The following is a 13,416-nucleotide window of genomic DNA, read 5'->3' on the forward strand; positions in this document are numbered from 1 at the left end:
TGGCACAACTCTCCATGCTGCGTTGACATTCCTGAGTTCATTGAAATATACGTAGAGACACATTTGTTATGCTGCTTCAGTTTTTTGTATTTTCCTGAAGCCTGGAGCAGCCTGATCCTTACTGTGTGGCTTTGATTAATCCTCAAATGACATCTCTTATGCTGGGCTAACAGACAAGGGGCTTGAATGTGGAGGGCATGTGCATCCTCAGTTCTGCAGAGCACATGGAGCTGGTGCACCAGCTTTTGCCCAGTTTCACCCCAGTTATGAGGACTCCCCTGAGGGAGTCATGCTACCTGGGACCAAAGCCCTGGGGATGCACAGCTCTGTGATGTGGGACCTGCCCACAGCCATTGTGTGATTTGGGCGGACTGTGTGGGAACCACCAGCACAGAGATTTCCACTTCCTGAACCCTTCCCTAGCTTTGTATGAAAGTAAATGAAGCAATGGTCTTGATAGAACTCTCCTAAAGTGGATGTGAAAGCTATATTGAAAGACATGAAATATGGCAAAAGAGAGATGATTAAAAAGAACTTAAAGGTGTTGTTTAGTCTAGAGAAAAGGAGGCTGAGGGGAGACATGGTAACAGTTTTTAGGTATGTGGCTGCAAGGGGGAAAGTAAACTGTTCTTCATGGCCAAGAAGAAGAGGACAAAAATAATGGGCTTAAATGGCTATAATGGGAGTTTGGATTAGATATGAGTAAAAAGCTTTCTATCCGCAAGGATATTTAATCTTGGGAATAGACTGCATGGTGGGGCATATCTATCCCCCAGGGATTTCTCGGTACAGGTTAGATGAATGTCTATTAGGAAAGGTTTTGCATAGCTAATCCTGCTTGTGATGGGAGATGATCCATTCCAGTGCTGTTTTTTATGATTTTATTCATGGAAGCAGAGGGAGGACAGAGCTCGTTTTGCCTCCTCTCTGAATAGGCTGAACATGGCACAGGCCAAATCCAGCATCTGCATGGGCATGCTGGCCAAGGAGCAGGCATGTTCACCTCAGTGCTGGGCATACTAGCCTGTTCTCCATCTGATTTTATTTCAGTGGAAAATGAAAATTGCAACCGTGCCCAGGAAAAACACCACTAGTGCTTTATACTTGGGACTATTTAGTAGTGCCAAATGTAACAGGAGTTTACAGCTCCATCATCACCTAAAAAGCCCAAACTAACCCCCAGGCTGACCGTTTGAAGGCAAGGGCCATGTTTTTCTTCCACACTTGTGCAAGGCTCTGCACTGTTCAACCCTGGTTACTGCTGGGGGTCCTGGCACTGCCATAGCACTGTGGGCAGACTTTAAGAGTTAAAGTCAACACAGTTGTGAAGAAAGAAGAAAGAAAGGATGCTTGCAATTCAAAAGGTGACAAGCACAAGGGAGGAAATGCTTGGCACCATTACAATAGTATTTTTTGGTCTGAGGGGCTCTGGTGTGACATACAGCAGCTTGTTAAGTCTCATTTGGTGTTTTTCTGTACCTTGGCACACTGTCACTTTTACCTCCAGTGCTACACATGTGCTTTATATACTTTATACAGAAAATGTGGTTTCACTTGTTTTACTGTCTATTAGTTCATTTTAATCATTTGGAAAAATCATCGTACCCAGAGATGCCTGCTAGTCATTAGTGTGAGTCAGTATTGAGTTTGGGTTTTAATTATTTTATACTTTCTAATTATTTAGAAACTAATTATTTTCTATATTTCCATATGAATATATGGAAACACAGTGCATTGCTGGGAACTCAGTTGAAACATTTAGGTTTTGTTTAGATGTATTTGGTCTGGAGCAGGGACAGGACATTTCTGCTGTGGCCCGCAAGTACCCAGTCACTGGATGCCATGTGCAGGATGATGTTCCTCTGAAATGATCACAGAAATTCCCACTTGCTTTGGCATAAAACCTGACCTTCGGCAGGATTTGCCTGAGCTGATTTTGAGACTAGATGCTGCTTCAGCTCCTGTCTTCTCCTGACAAATGTTCCCCATGGTGCTGCAAAGCCCTTGCACCCATGGCTGGGGGCTGCCCATCTCCCCCCAAGTCCTGACACCAGCCTGATGACAGGGGCCAAATCCAGCCCCTGGCAGGGCAGGGATGTGGATCAGACCCTGTTTTGCTGTCGTGTCCATTCCCCGGCCTTCAGCTCTGCCTCTGCATAGTGAAACCAGAAACAGGTTTGCCCTCCTTCATCTTTCAAACATGGACTTCAGTCTTTTTGGATTTCAGTGACAAGCCTGGCCAGTGACTTACCATGCGCTAATCTGCACATTGCTATTATTAGGAGTACTGGTGCTTTTGTAACAATGTGTTCTTTGCTAGAAGGGTTATATCTGGCTTTGAACAATTACTGTGTGATTTTAAATAACTTTTCCTTGTGATGGACTTTCTGTCTGTGTTTGGCAGTTAGCCTCACAGTGTTTCACAGTATTCTGCATAGGAAATGTTGCTATCAGCACTTAAAAATTTGTGGAAGAGAAAAAAACTTTTAGGTAATTTAACATTTCTGTGAAAAGAATTCTGAATTTTTGTAAACTGGAAAAGTGGCCCTTGCTTAAAATCCGACTTTAAGAAATAGTCTAACTAGTGTAAAGCTGTGATTAGCAGTCACAGTCTTACTAGAATTCTTTGCTTAAGTCTCGTGAATGTTTTATTTCTAGGTTCCTTCAGTCCTTAAAAACAATGTAACTCAATTTTGTTAGTTATCAGAGAGGTGAAATACTTGCTGTCAAAATATCATCCAGCTACTGCCATTGGTATTTTTCCTAACCACATTTTTCTGTCTCTAGACTATGATGTCTGTGCTGAAGCCCCCTGTGAACAGCAGTGCACAGATAACTTCGGGCGCGTCCTATGCACTTGCTACCCAGGGTACCGCTATGATCGGGAGAGGCACAGGAACAGAGAGAAGCCTTACTGCCTGGGTGGGTAGAAGTGTTGAACTGCTCCCTCAGGTCTTTTAGGAGTCAGTTTAGATCTGAAACCTTTCTTATTCTCTTTACTATTACAGAAGAAATGTGTTTTTTAACTATGTTAAGGATTGGTTCCCAGAACTAAGAGATCTAAATCCCCCTGAAATTATTAGGAGGTAGTACCTAAAATGAGACATATGCACCCAAACACTTTGAAGTGTTGAGCTGATGTAATTTTCCCTTTATTAATTCCTCCTGCAGGTTTTGAGCCATATTGGAGGTTTTGGCCTGAGACGAGGGACATGACTCTAACAGTAACCCTCAAAGCACTATAGTCAGACCTAATTATGAAAATAAATCCTTGGGGTTTGATTCAGATGGCCAAGGTCTAATTCAGGACTGATCATTTACATGTGGTCCTTGTGTGGCTAGTCCTGCCCTGCCCTGCGTGATTTGCTGTGCCAGGGAGACAAGGTTTGCAGGATCAAGCTTTGCTTGTGAGTTTTTCAATGCAAAAAAAATGGTCAAGAGATGTTCAGTGATAAAATAGTGCAGTTTGCACAGAGCTTCAGCCCAGAGCACCAATCGTGCTTCAATTACTCATTTATTTAACCACAAAATCTCCTGATACCTTTAAAAGAAATCTTTTATTGTAACTGAGGTCTGGAACCTCCAGCTTTAGGACATTTTGAACTCTTCCTTCTCTCCAGATATCGACGAGTGTGCCACGAGCAATGGGACGCTTTGCTCTCAGATCTGTGTCAACACCATGGGAAGCTACAGGTGCGAGTGTCATGAAGGCTATACCCGTGAGGAGGATGGCAAGACGTGCACCAAAGGAGATAAAGGTATATGCTAGTGGACGTTAAAGGTCCTGGCCCAAAGGGCCATCTAAAAGGCTGATCTGTCATAAAGAGAAACTGCTCCCTGTGCTAAACTGGGAGATGGGTGTCCAAAGCTGGGATGTAGCTGATGCTCCTGGAGAGGCCGCGTTGTTCACTGGGCCCCCGAGTGCCTGTGGAGCAGTCCTGTGCACACTCTCCTCCTCCCCGGTTTATGAGCTGCACACACAGAGCAGTAAATCAGTAGTCACATCTATAAAGAAAGAGCACAAGTACATTGAAGGATGTAGGAAGCATCTTCCCCTGGAGAGGCAGAGTGGCTGAATGGTGAAACTTGCCGTTACAGCTTCGGTTAGATCATTTCTACTGGATCCTCCTGCTAAAAGCCATATTTTACCCCCATACCAACCTGGATTATACCTAGTTTGTGGTCCAGAGCTCAGGAGACATAGGCAAAAAAAATTACCAGATGCTGACCCGTATAAGCCTTCATTAGTTTCATTTGTTAATTAAATTAATTTCAGTAACTTTCATTTGTATTTACATGCCTACATCTGAGATTAGCAAATGGTCCTGGGTTGGGTGGTTAGTGCCTCTAGGCACTCAGAGGCTCAGAAAAGGTGTGCCTGGGAATTTCACACACTTTTCAAGCATTGCTTAAATCAATTGCTAAATTACATTGAGTAACACTGAATTCCGCTGACCTGCAATTAGTTTGTGTGTCTCGTGACTGCGGTCAGACTTTTTTTCTTTTTTTTATGAAAATAATATGTGATGAGAAAGGGGTAAAAGTGAGGGCTTGTTCTTGCTTTTCACTGTTGGTTTCAAAGTATATATGTGTTCTGTGTATAAATTATTTTAAAGTTTTTGACCTCATCCCAGTTATTAAATTACAGCATTTAGAGTACTGCAGATTAAATACTGATATGATAATTTAAAAAGAAAGGAGGAAGAGAACAACCTGTGCTGTGGTGAAAAAAATCAACCTCTTTTGATGAATGGTGACTTACCATAGGTTCATCAATTAATGCTTGAACACATGTATCATTGGGTGCTCCAAATCCCACTGGATGACCAGAGCAATTTATAATTTTGATTTTCCTCTGAAAATGTGTAACTGGAGCCACTCCACTAACTTTTAATTGTTTCCAGTAGTTTTCAGATTTTTTTTTTCCTTAATAAGTGGGGCGTGTGTGTGTGTTTGTGTGTGTGATAAAGGAAGAAGATATAACCTATGTAATCCCCTTGCAAATAGATTTTTTAAGTTAAATTTCCTCTGGCTAGTTCAGATTTCCTGACAGAGCAATGTCCAAAGTATTCAGGATAACCAACCATTCAAAATATTCAAGAATCTGGAAACAATTCTAATATTTGAAAAACACCGATTTTACAGTGAATGTACGTAGCACATAAAAATGTCAGTTCCAATAGTTAATCTGGAATGAAATACCCACCATCTCTCAAGACATCTCCCAAATCAGCTGTGCAAAGCAGAGAAGGACAACTTCTGTTCTGTTACCCCACTGTACTCTGACTTAATGTCACTAATTGCCAGACCTCTGGTGCAAATGAAAGAGCGGTTGGCCATCGCTGTTTCACAGGACTTGTGTCTGTAACTCATCCTAAAGAAAATCAAGTTTTTCAGCAGCCATGAGGAACCGGCTGTAGCGACGCACCACCCCGTGGTCAGCCGCAGCCCTGCACCGCCCCGGAGAGCACCGCATCTGTGCTGGAATGACTTCCGAATAAACAGATTGTTTTCTTTTCATGGTAGCTGGAACACTTAAATTTTATTTTAAAATTTAGTGTGAGAGACATGAAAACACATGTATCCCTCTCCAGCTCTAACCGTGTTGCAGGTTTCCCAGGGGATACTATTCACGTTTTCGTCATGCCATGCCTGAAGGCTGCGGTCCAGGCACTTTTTTGGGTCTGTAAGTGGGCTTGACCAAGAGCTTTGGGTTTGTTAGTGGGCACAAGAATAGGGAGCGTTTTTCCCGCATCCACAGTCGTGTTGCATTTGACGGAGACAATAGCTACCCGCGCAGAAGTAGGCAAATGAAACCATCTCAGCAGGCTGAGCCTAGATAATACAACACAGATGATCAACTCAACAGTCTTCATGTGAAGACCGCCTGCGGCACAGCTCCCCGCAGAGCTCTCCCCCGCCAGCATCTCCTTTTCTTCCAGCAACAGCAAGTCAGAATCTTCGAGCACATGCAAAGAAAACACATCACTCCCCCAAGCAGATCTCTTATCTATAGGCGCCACGGGGCTCACCGGTGTCTGGCCAAGATGAAAGGACCCCTGTCAGGACAGCAACGTCATGCATGAGCTAGACTTCGTGCTTTGGAAAGCCTTGATAAAATGGGGCTGGTTTAAGCCTTCTCCAAAATAATTTTAGTTTCCTGGTGTAGGTCTGCGAAATGGAAACAGGCTATATAAGTCCTTGCTCAGTGCTGGCCATGCTGACCCTGGTAGGTGACCTCTGTTTCTGCACCACACGTGGGTGGCTCTATCTAATTGCTTCCTGCCCCCTCTGCCCTGTCCTAGGTGGCTTCTGGATTCATCCGTGCTTTATTCTGGCTTTATTCATAGTTTGGTCCTGATACAGGATCGGATGGGGGTAGAGTGAATGTTTGATGGATGACTCCTTCCCTGGGCAAATCATCACCTCTCTCTGGTATGAGTTAGGGGGATTCCACCTCTCTTCTGGGACACAGCTCACGCTTACTTATGTGACACTGTTGGACTTGTTCCTCCGACAAGTCAATCCAACTGGATTTTTAGAAATCTCACTGGTATGATATTTCCCAAACATTAGCTGACCCCCCTAGCATTCATCTCCATGGATTGTTACAGCCCTGTTTTATCTATATTTGTCAGCCCCGTGTGCCACATCCTTCTGGAAGATAAATAGGATTTTATAATGAAACACGAGGCCAAATTCACTGCTTCTTAATCTGCACATAATTCCACTGATTCTAGTGGGATTGCATTAGGTTTCAAATAGCAGAGGCTCTGGCAGTTTCTCTCTATGACTGTATGTTGCTTTCAGCAACATTTCTTAACACAATATGAGGGAACTCATTTGGTAAGATAGCTACTAAAAGAAATTTTGGTTAAGACTAGTACAAAATGCAAACTTTATTTGAGTTTGAAAGAAAAAAGGTGGTTTTTCTAATGGCTCTATATATGTGCAGTAAATCATACACAGGTCCAAAAATGGACATGTCAAAACACTGATTTTTTTTAAAGAAAGATGAAAAATTGGAGAGGGAGGAAGAACTCCATGAGGGAGCCACAGTACTAACTTCTGGTAAAGAGCAAACTTACCTATAGAAATATCAAGAGGTGTCTTGATTATAGCATATCAGTTCCTCGTTAAGGGGAAAAAACCCTGCATGATGCAGATTCTTTAATCTATCAGAGAAAGGCTTATGGGCAAAGAGGGTTTAGAAGGAGTCAAAAGCAAAATGATCAGCATTAGAAATACATCAATGAGAATGTGTTTATATATATATATATAAAATACAACAACCCCCAGCAGCGCTACAGGCTTGGGGAGGAGTGGCTGGAGAGCTGCCAGTCAGAGAGGGACCTGGGGGTGTTGATTGACAGCCAGCTGAACATGAGCCAGCAGTGTGCCCAGGTGGCCAAGAAGGCCAATGGCATCCTGGCTTGTATCAGAAGTAGCGTGGCCAGCAGGGACAGGGAAGGGATCTTACCCCTGTACTCGGCACTGGTGAGGCCGCACCTCGATTCCTGTGTTCAGTTTTGGGCCCCTCACTACAAAAACGACATTGAATTACTCGAGTGTGTCCAGAGAAGGGCAACGAAGCTGGTGAAGGGTCTGGAGCACATGTCGTACAAGGAGCGGCTGAGGGAACTGGGGTTGTTTAGTCTGGAGAAGAGGAGGCTGAGGGGAGACCTCATCAACTTCTACAACTACCTGAAAGGAGGTTGCAGAGAGCTGGGGATGAGTCTCTTTAACCAAGTAACAAGTGATAGGACAAGAGGGAATGGCCTCAAGTTGCGCCAGGGAAGGTTTAGACTAGATATTAGGAAGCATTTCTTTCCAGAACGGGTTGTTAGGCATTGGAATGGGCTGCCCAGGGAGGTGGTGGGGTCCCCATCCCTGGAGGTGTTTAAGAGTTGGGTCGACATAGCGCTGAGGGATATGGTGTAGTTGGGAACTGTCAGTGCTAGGTTAACAGTTGGACTGGATGATCGTCAAGGTCTTTTCCAACCTAGATGATTCTGTGATTCTGTGAAGGTAACCAGTGGATGGTGTGTATTCAGGTATCTTCACGGAAAGGCTGGAGTCCCTCTGGGAGATATTGCGACCAAATAGTCTTGGAGCCAGCATAGCTGCAATCTGGTGAAATTCTGCTATAAGTTACATAGAGTTCATTGGAAAACCCTAAGTAGTATCTTTTGGCCTTAAATCTTTGAGCCATCTGAACACAGAACAGAAAGCTGTTCAGGTATTACCAAGCCGTGTGCTATCAGGAAGGGCTGGGAAGCTCAAACAGCAGTGTGCTTACTGCCATAAAAACATTAAATAAATCATAGAATCACAGAATGGTTGGGTTTGGAAGGGACTTTAAAGATCATCTAGTTCCAACACCCCTGCCATGGGCAGGGACACCTTCCACAAGACCAGATTATTACATATAATATTATATAATTATAATAAATTGTGTATTATTGTAATGCCATTGGACTGCAGCTGTGCGAGCAGGCAGCTGATGAGTGGGGAAAACCCACAAGCCTTTGCCCCCTAATCTTCTGATCAGTTCAGTGCTAATACCAGTCTCAATGCTGCTGGCCATTCCAGCATGTTGCCCTTACTGCCCTTTCCTACCCAAGTAGGAGATAAGAGAAATAAATCTTTGTCTTCTAAAAGCAAACATATCTGATGTACCATTATATCCAATGGACTAAACGTACCAGAAATCAGTTTTTCTGAAATTTGTGCACTGGTGGTCCATAGGTGACCATCTGATGGATGCAATATTCCTTACTGGACCCTGCAAACATTTGGAGTCAAGTACCACATAATATCTTTAGTATTAGAAACTTCTGTTTTTATTTAAAATTATGCAGATGTTTTCAAAATCAATATATATTTCTGAAAGATGAAGGACATAAAAGTGTGTGTCCAAGTGAGAAGTATAACACAATAGCTAAGCATATTGTAGCTGATCCTTTTTGAAGATTTTGAAGATTTGCTGGCTTTAACCAGAAGCACCTGCAGAGTTTTTCCATTACAGGACATGGTCTGAAAGGTCAGTGTTCAGTTGTGTCCAATAAACCTTCCAGTTAACATCGTCCAAGGCCACACATCATATGCAGAGCCTCAATACACTTTATGCTTCTCAACAACTACATGTGGAAGGAAAAAAGCTCACCTAGAGTTCACCAGTATGTGTAACCCTGTGTTTTGGAAACCACATTTCTCTTTAAGCTGACATCTGTTAAAACGATGTTTGTTTGTTTGTGATGCAGAAGTGTTTCACTGTGTATGAGACTGGAAAAATTACAAAAATAAGACTGCGATATATCTTACAGTTTGAATAATTTAATGGATTCTTGAAAAGATCCCACTCATGCATAGTATCAGCAGGTGTGACCCTTTCTCTTGTGTGGATTTAAATCCCTGTCATTAATCTCAACCCCCATCTCTGCTCAGGCCGATTTCATCACATGGAGGAATAACCAACGATGATAAAGAGCATTTTGTGCAAAGTGAATGAAATGACCATATTGTGAGGGATTTTACTGTAATTTATAGCATATGAAAATTTGCCTTTTGGGGGACTGTAAATCAGTTCAGATCTATAGGGTTAGTCTACCCTAAACACAAAGATAAAAGAAGGCGTGTAAACTTTTCCAGGTATTAAAAAAAATAAATTCTTTGGGGACTGTTAACTGGAAACAGCTGCTTTAAAAATGAGCTCAGAGCTGTCCCTGCAAAGTTTCTCAGCCTTACATAGCAATTCACATTCAAAGAATTAATAATGGCAAGATTCTGTCCTCTTTTCACAGTCTGGGAAAATGTAACAACCTTCAAGTTGCTTTTGCAATCACTTTATGAATTTCTTTCCTTTGGATCTTTATATTTGTATTGGAAACTGCTTTCTTTCAGCTGGGCTTCCTGAGAAATCTGAAAGTGTGGCAAAACCGGGGACATGCTGTGCCTCTTGTAAGGAATTTCATCAAATAAAGCAGACGGTTTTACAACTGAAGCAAAAGGTATGAACACTGACCAGCCATGTCTTTACCAGACCTGCACGTTTTATGACAACTGAGATTAAATTTAAGGGGTGCTGTCACTGCCCTGTGGCTCTTGTGCCCATGAAGATGATGGCAACATATTTTAAAATCATGTAGGAATGGCATCTCTTCCTTATGCTTCTGTATTGCTTGTAAGCAGATTGCTAACCAAGCTCATGGTAACAGCATCTGGCAAACACCCATCCCGGTCTGAGCCCAGGTTTCTTGGCAATCTCTGCTGGCCTCAGCTTTTCATTCATTCTGAATGCACAGGATTTTGGACTTGATCCACCTTTAGTATAAGCAAGTGCGAGACATTCTGCAGATGTGGGAACATGGGAGAATATGATTTTGCATTAATAGGGTGCTGATACAGGAATCTTGTCAAATAAGAGGTGTATGGGTAAACAAAAACATCAGTAGCTTTGGTTTTTTTAAGAAGAAAAAGCCTCAGCCGCAACCTTTTTTGTTTTCACCTGTGTCCATACAAGTGGACTTAAAAACTTCCCCTGGCCTTTAACTTTAATTGCTATATGTGGCCTCCCTTTGCACCTGAGTAGGATTAAAATAATCCAGAGATCCAGCCTAGAATTTGGAGGTCCAAGTGCAGGGATGAAGGTGTAATGCCTTTTCTGGTGACATCTTTGAACATTCAGATTCTCTCAAATTGAAATGTTCTGCAGGAATATTCTCAGCAATTCATGTTGACAGGCTGTAATTATTTCACCCAGGGTGCTCATTTAATATCATTGTGTCAAAACACAATTTGGTGTACTCACTTGTTGCATTTAATGTTATTCATACAATGTCATTTATCTTAGGAAGAAATCTGCTTCACTAAAATGAAATACACTGAGGTTAGAGATTCTTCTTATTTCAAAAATCTCAAAATGTCATGTTTTCCTTCTGAATCAGCACAAAGACAAATGTGGAAGTGACAGAATTTCATGTGTGGTGGAAATTCTTTTTTCAAACAAACGGTAGAAGACAGGTTAAAAAAAGGATCTGTGCTTTTGAGTGGCCATTTGTCCAGCTGCAGTCAGTGATGCTGAGCAGGCTCACAGTGACCTCCAGGGAGGGATCCGGGGTCACACTGTTGGCCAAGTTGTTTGCTGCAAGAATTGATGGAAACCAATGGCCTGAATTAATGGAAATTTTCTGTGTTTAACTTCCACTGTTAGGTGCCTGTGTTCAAAACCCACTCCTGGAAAAATAAGGCCATTCATACCTGTCACTGTGGGTACTTGTACAGTAGCTGTGGCCAAACTAAGCAGCTCACTCTTGCCTCATAGCTAAGTCTTGTCATGGTCCATAGCATAAATTTTCCCCAAGTATCTTCCTGGTGGGGCTTGATCCATTTGGCATCCTCAGAGGGTGCCCACTGGGTTGTGCCTCACACCGACAGAGCTGGAAGAGATGGTCCCCTGGTACCCTCAGCACTTTTTACACCACAGAGAGGAGAGCTTTTGTCCATGCTGAGATGACATCTGGCCTCATGCTGCTTCTCTGCCCAGGGAGACATGAACGCTCATGTTTCACCAGCTGCTCCCCATGACCAGGTTTTTCTGTGGAAGACATCTCTTAATATCTGTGGTTGAAGCAGTTCTGTTTTGCACAGAAAAATTCATTTCTGTCTGCCAGAGCGACAGTTTATGGGAATGAATCTTCAGTCTTGTGGTTAAGGCTTTCAGATTTTATGAACTTTATGCAAAATTATGTTTAGCAGAGGAGTCTGTGATGGATCCAATCCAGCAAACCCTACAACTGGGAATTGGGGTATGCTTCTGGAAGTGGGAGGTGTGGTTTTGCGTCTCCTTAGGAAAGGACAGGGGTGAACTCAAGTCCTGCTCTCTCTGGTGATGGCACCAATACCTTTTTGGAGGATTGCAACATCCATTCCAGATCCAGGACACGAGTCGTTCTAGGACCAGGAGTGGAAAGTCACCTTGCATGCTCATCCAGAGGGATGCACTCTGCTGATATACTGGGGGGCTGTGGGCAGTCCTAGGATGATCTCAGACCTTGCCGGAAGGAAGAAGAGTGCAAAGCTGAAAACCTGGGGGAAAGATATCTGACATGCTGACACACAACCAACAATTTAAAGGAAATCAAGTCAGCTGGATCCTATTGCACAGATGTGTTTAAACAAGTTAATTAGAAAGCTGTGTTCCACATCACTCCTGTCAAGCACTGTCAAAGTCATTTAAACCACAGATCTCCTAGAAACTACCCCAAACTCCGGATGCAGCTTACAACACAGCATATGGGAGTCTTATTTCTAGTACTGTCTTTCTTTAAAGTTTACCCTCGCTAATATTTGCACGCACATGGAAAAAAAATATTTTCCAAGGGCCATTAAGATGTGGATGGAGAAAGCCAAGGTCACCCTGGACCAGGATCCTGATTCAGTTAAAAGGTGAAATAGTAATTAGGCTAGTGAGTAGAGCCAATCCCTAAGAGGATGTGAGTCAACATCAAAAACACATGGTTTGGCCCCAGTTTATGTAACAACCATTTTCTGGCCAGAAGATATCAAAGAGCAGTGAGCTAGACCAGAGCCTGGGTATTTTGGCACTCCTAGTATATGCCTTAAGTCCAGCTGACTCAGTGGGGAAGCATGTGTAGATGCTTTCACAGCAGCTATGTGATTTTTTTTTAAACTTACTAAGTTGTTACAACAGCCTTGCTGGCAGGAACAAGTCAATATTTAAGCAACAGAAAAGAATACACTTCCAAATCATCTTCATGATGAGTCTTCACCACTAAATGTACCTTTTTACTCCAGCCTGGCCATTTGCAATATAACCTGAAGAGTATTCGTGGCAGGGACTATATACTAAGTGACGTTTATTTATCAGCTGGGATAGCAATAGATCCCCAAAATAGGATCTGGTCAGAAATTTAAGTACAAGCTTTACAGAGGACATCAATTAATCTGTCACTCAACTGTGGCCACCCCTAAGGAGAAACACTCACTGATGACACTGAAAATATTCCCCCCAAAACTGCCCAAAAAATATAATGGTCTCAGGTAGTCACAGGATTTAACTCTGTGTCTCAGTTTTAGCATGGCAGCATTGGCACTGCAGAGCCCTTGGTTGATTTGTTTCACATAGCAGAAGTTTTGCAGCATGATGGTCCTTGCAGCCTTCCATTCTTATCCACCCAGAACTGCGCTCTGGACAGGGTGGATGCACCTCCAGGAAACAGAACTCTGCAGTATGCTGATCAGAGCCAGCCAGTAGACCTCCCCATGCTGGTCCCTGACCAATGTGGCGATGAGAGTCCACAGCTACTGAATTTCCTCTTCAGCCCCAGGTGTAAGGTGCTGTGACCCATGGCGTAGCCCTTTATCTTCAGCAGTCCCATGCTTTGGTCTGTGCTG

The 13,416-nt window shown here is 43.0% G+C and overlaps 1 protein-coding gene across 1 annotated transcript in view; it reads left to right on the plus strand.

The window, feature by feature from the left end:
• CCBE1 (collagen and calcium binding EGF domains 1) overlaps nt 1–13,416 on the plus strand; it is a 102,135-nt gene that overhangs the window by 79,011 nt on the left and 9,708 nt on the right. The window contains exons 4-6 of the mRNA XM_074813276.1: nt 2,788–2,922; nt 3,621–3,758; nt 9,904–10,010. Coding sequence (XP_074669377.1) covers nt 2,788–2,922; nt 3,621–3,758; nt 9,904–10,010 — 380 coding nt within the window. The remainder of the gene's footprint in view (nt 1–2,787; nt 2,923–3,620; nt 3,759–9,903; nt 10,011–13,416) is intronic.

The sequence above is a fragment of the Strix aluco genome, chromosome Z, assembly GCF_031877795.1.
Source record: "Strix aluco isolate bStrAlu1 chromosome Z, bStrAlu1.hap1, whole genome shotgun sequence".
Lineage (NCBI taxonomy): Eukaryota > Metazoa > Chordata > Aves > Strigiformes > Strigidae > Strix > Strix aluco.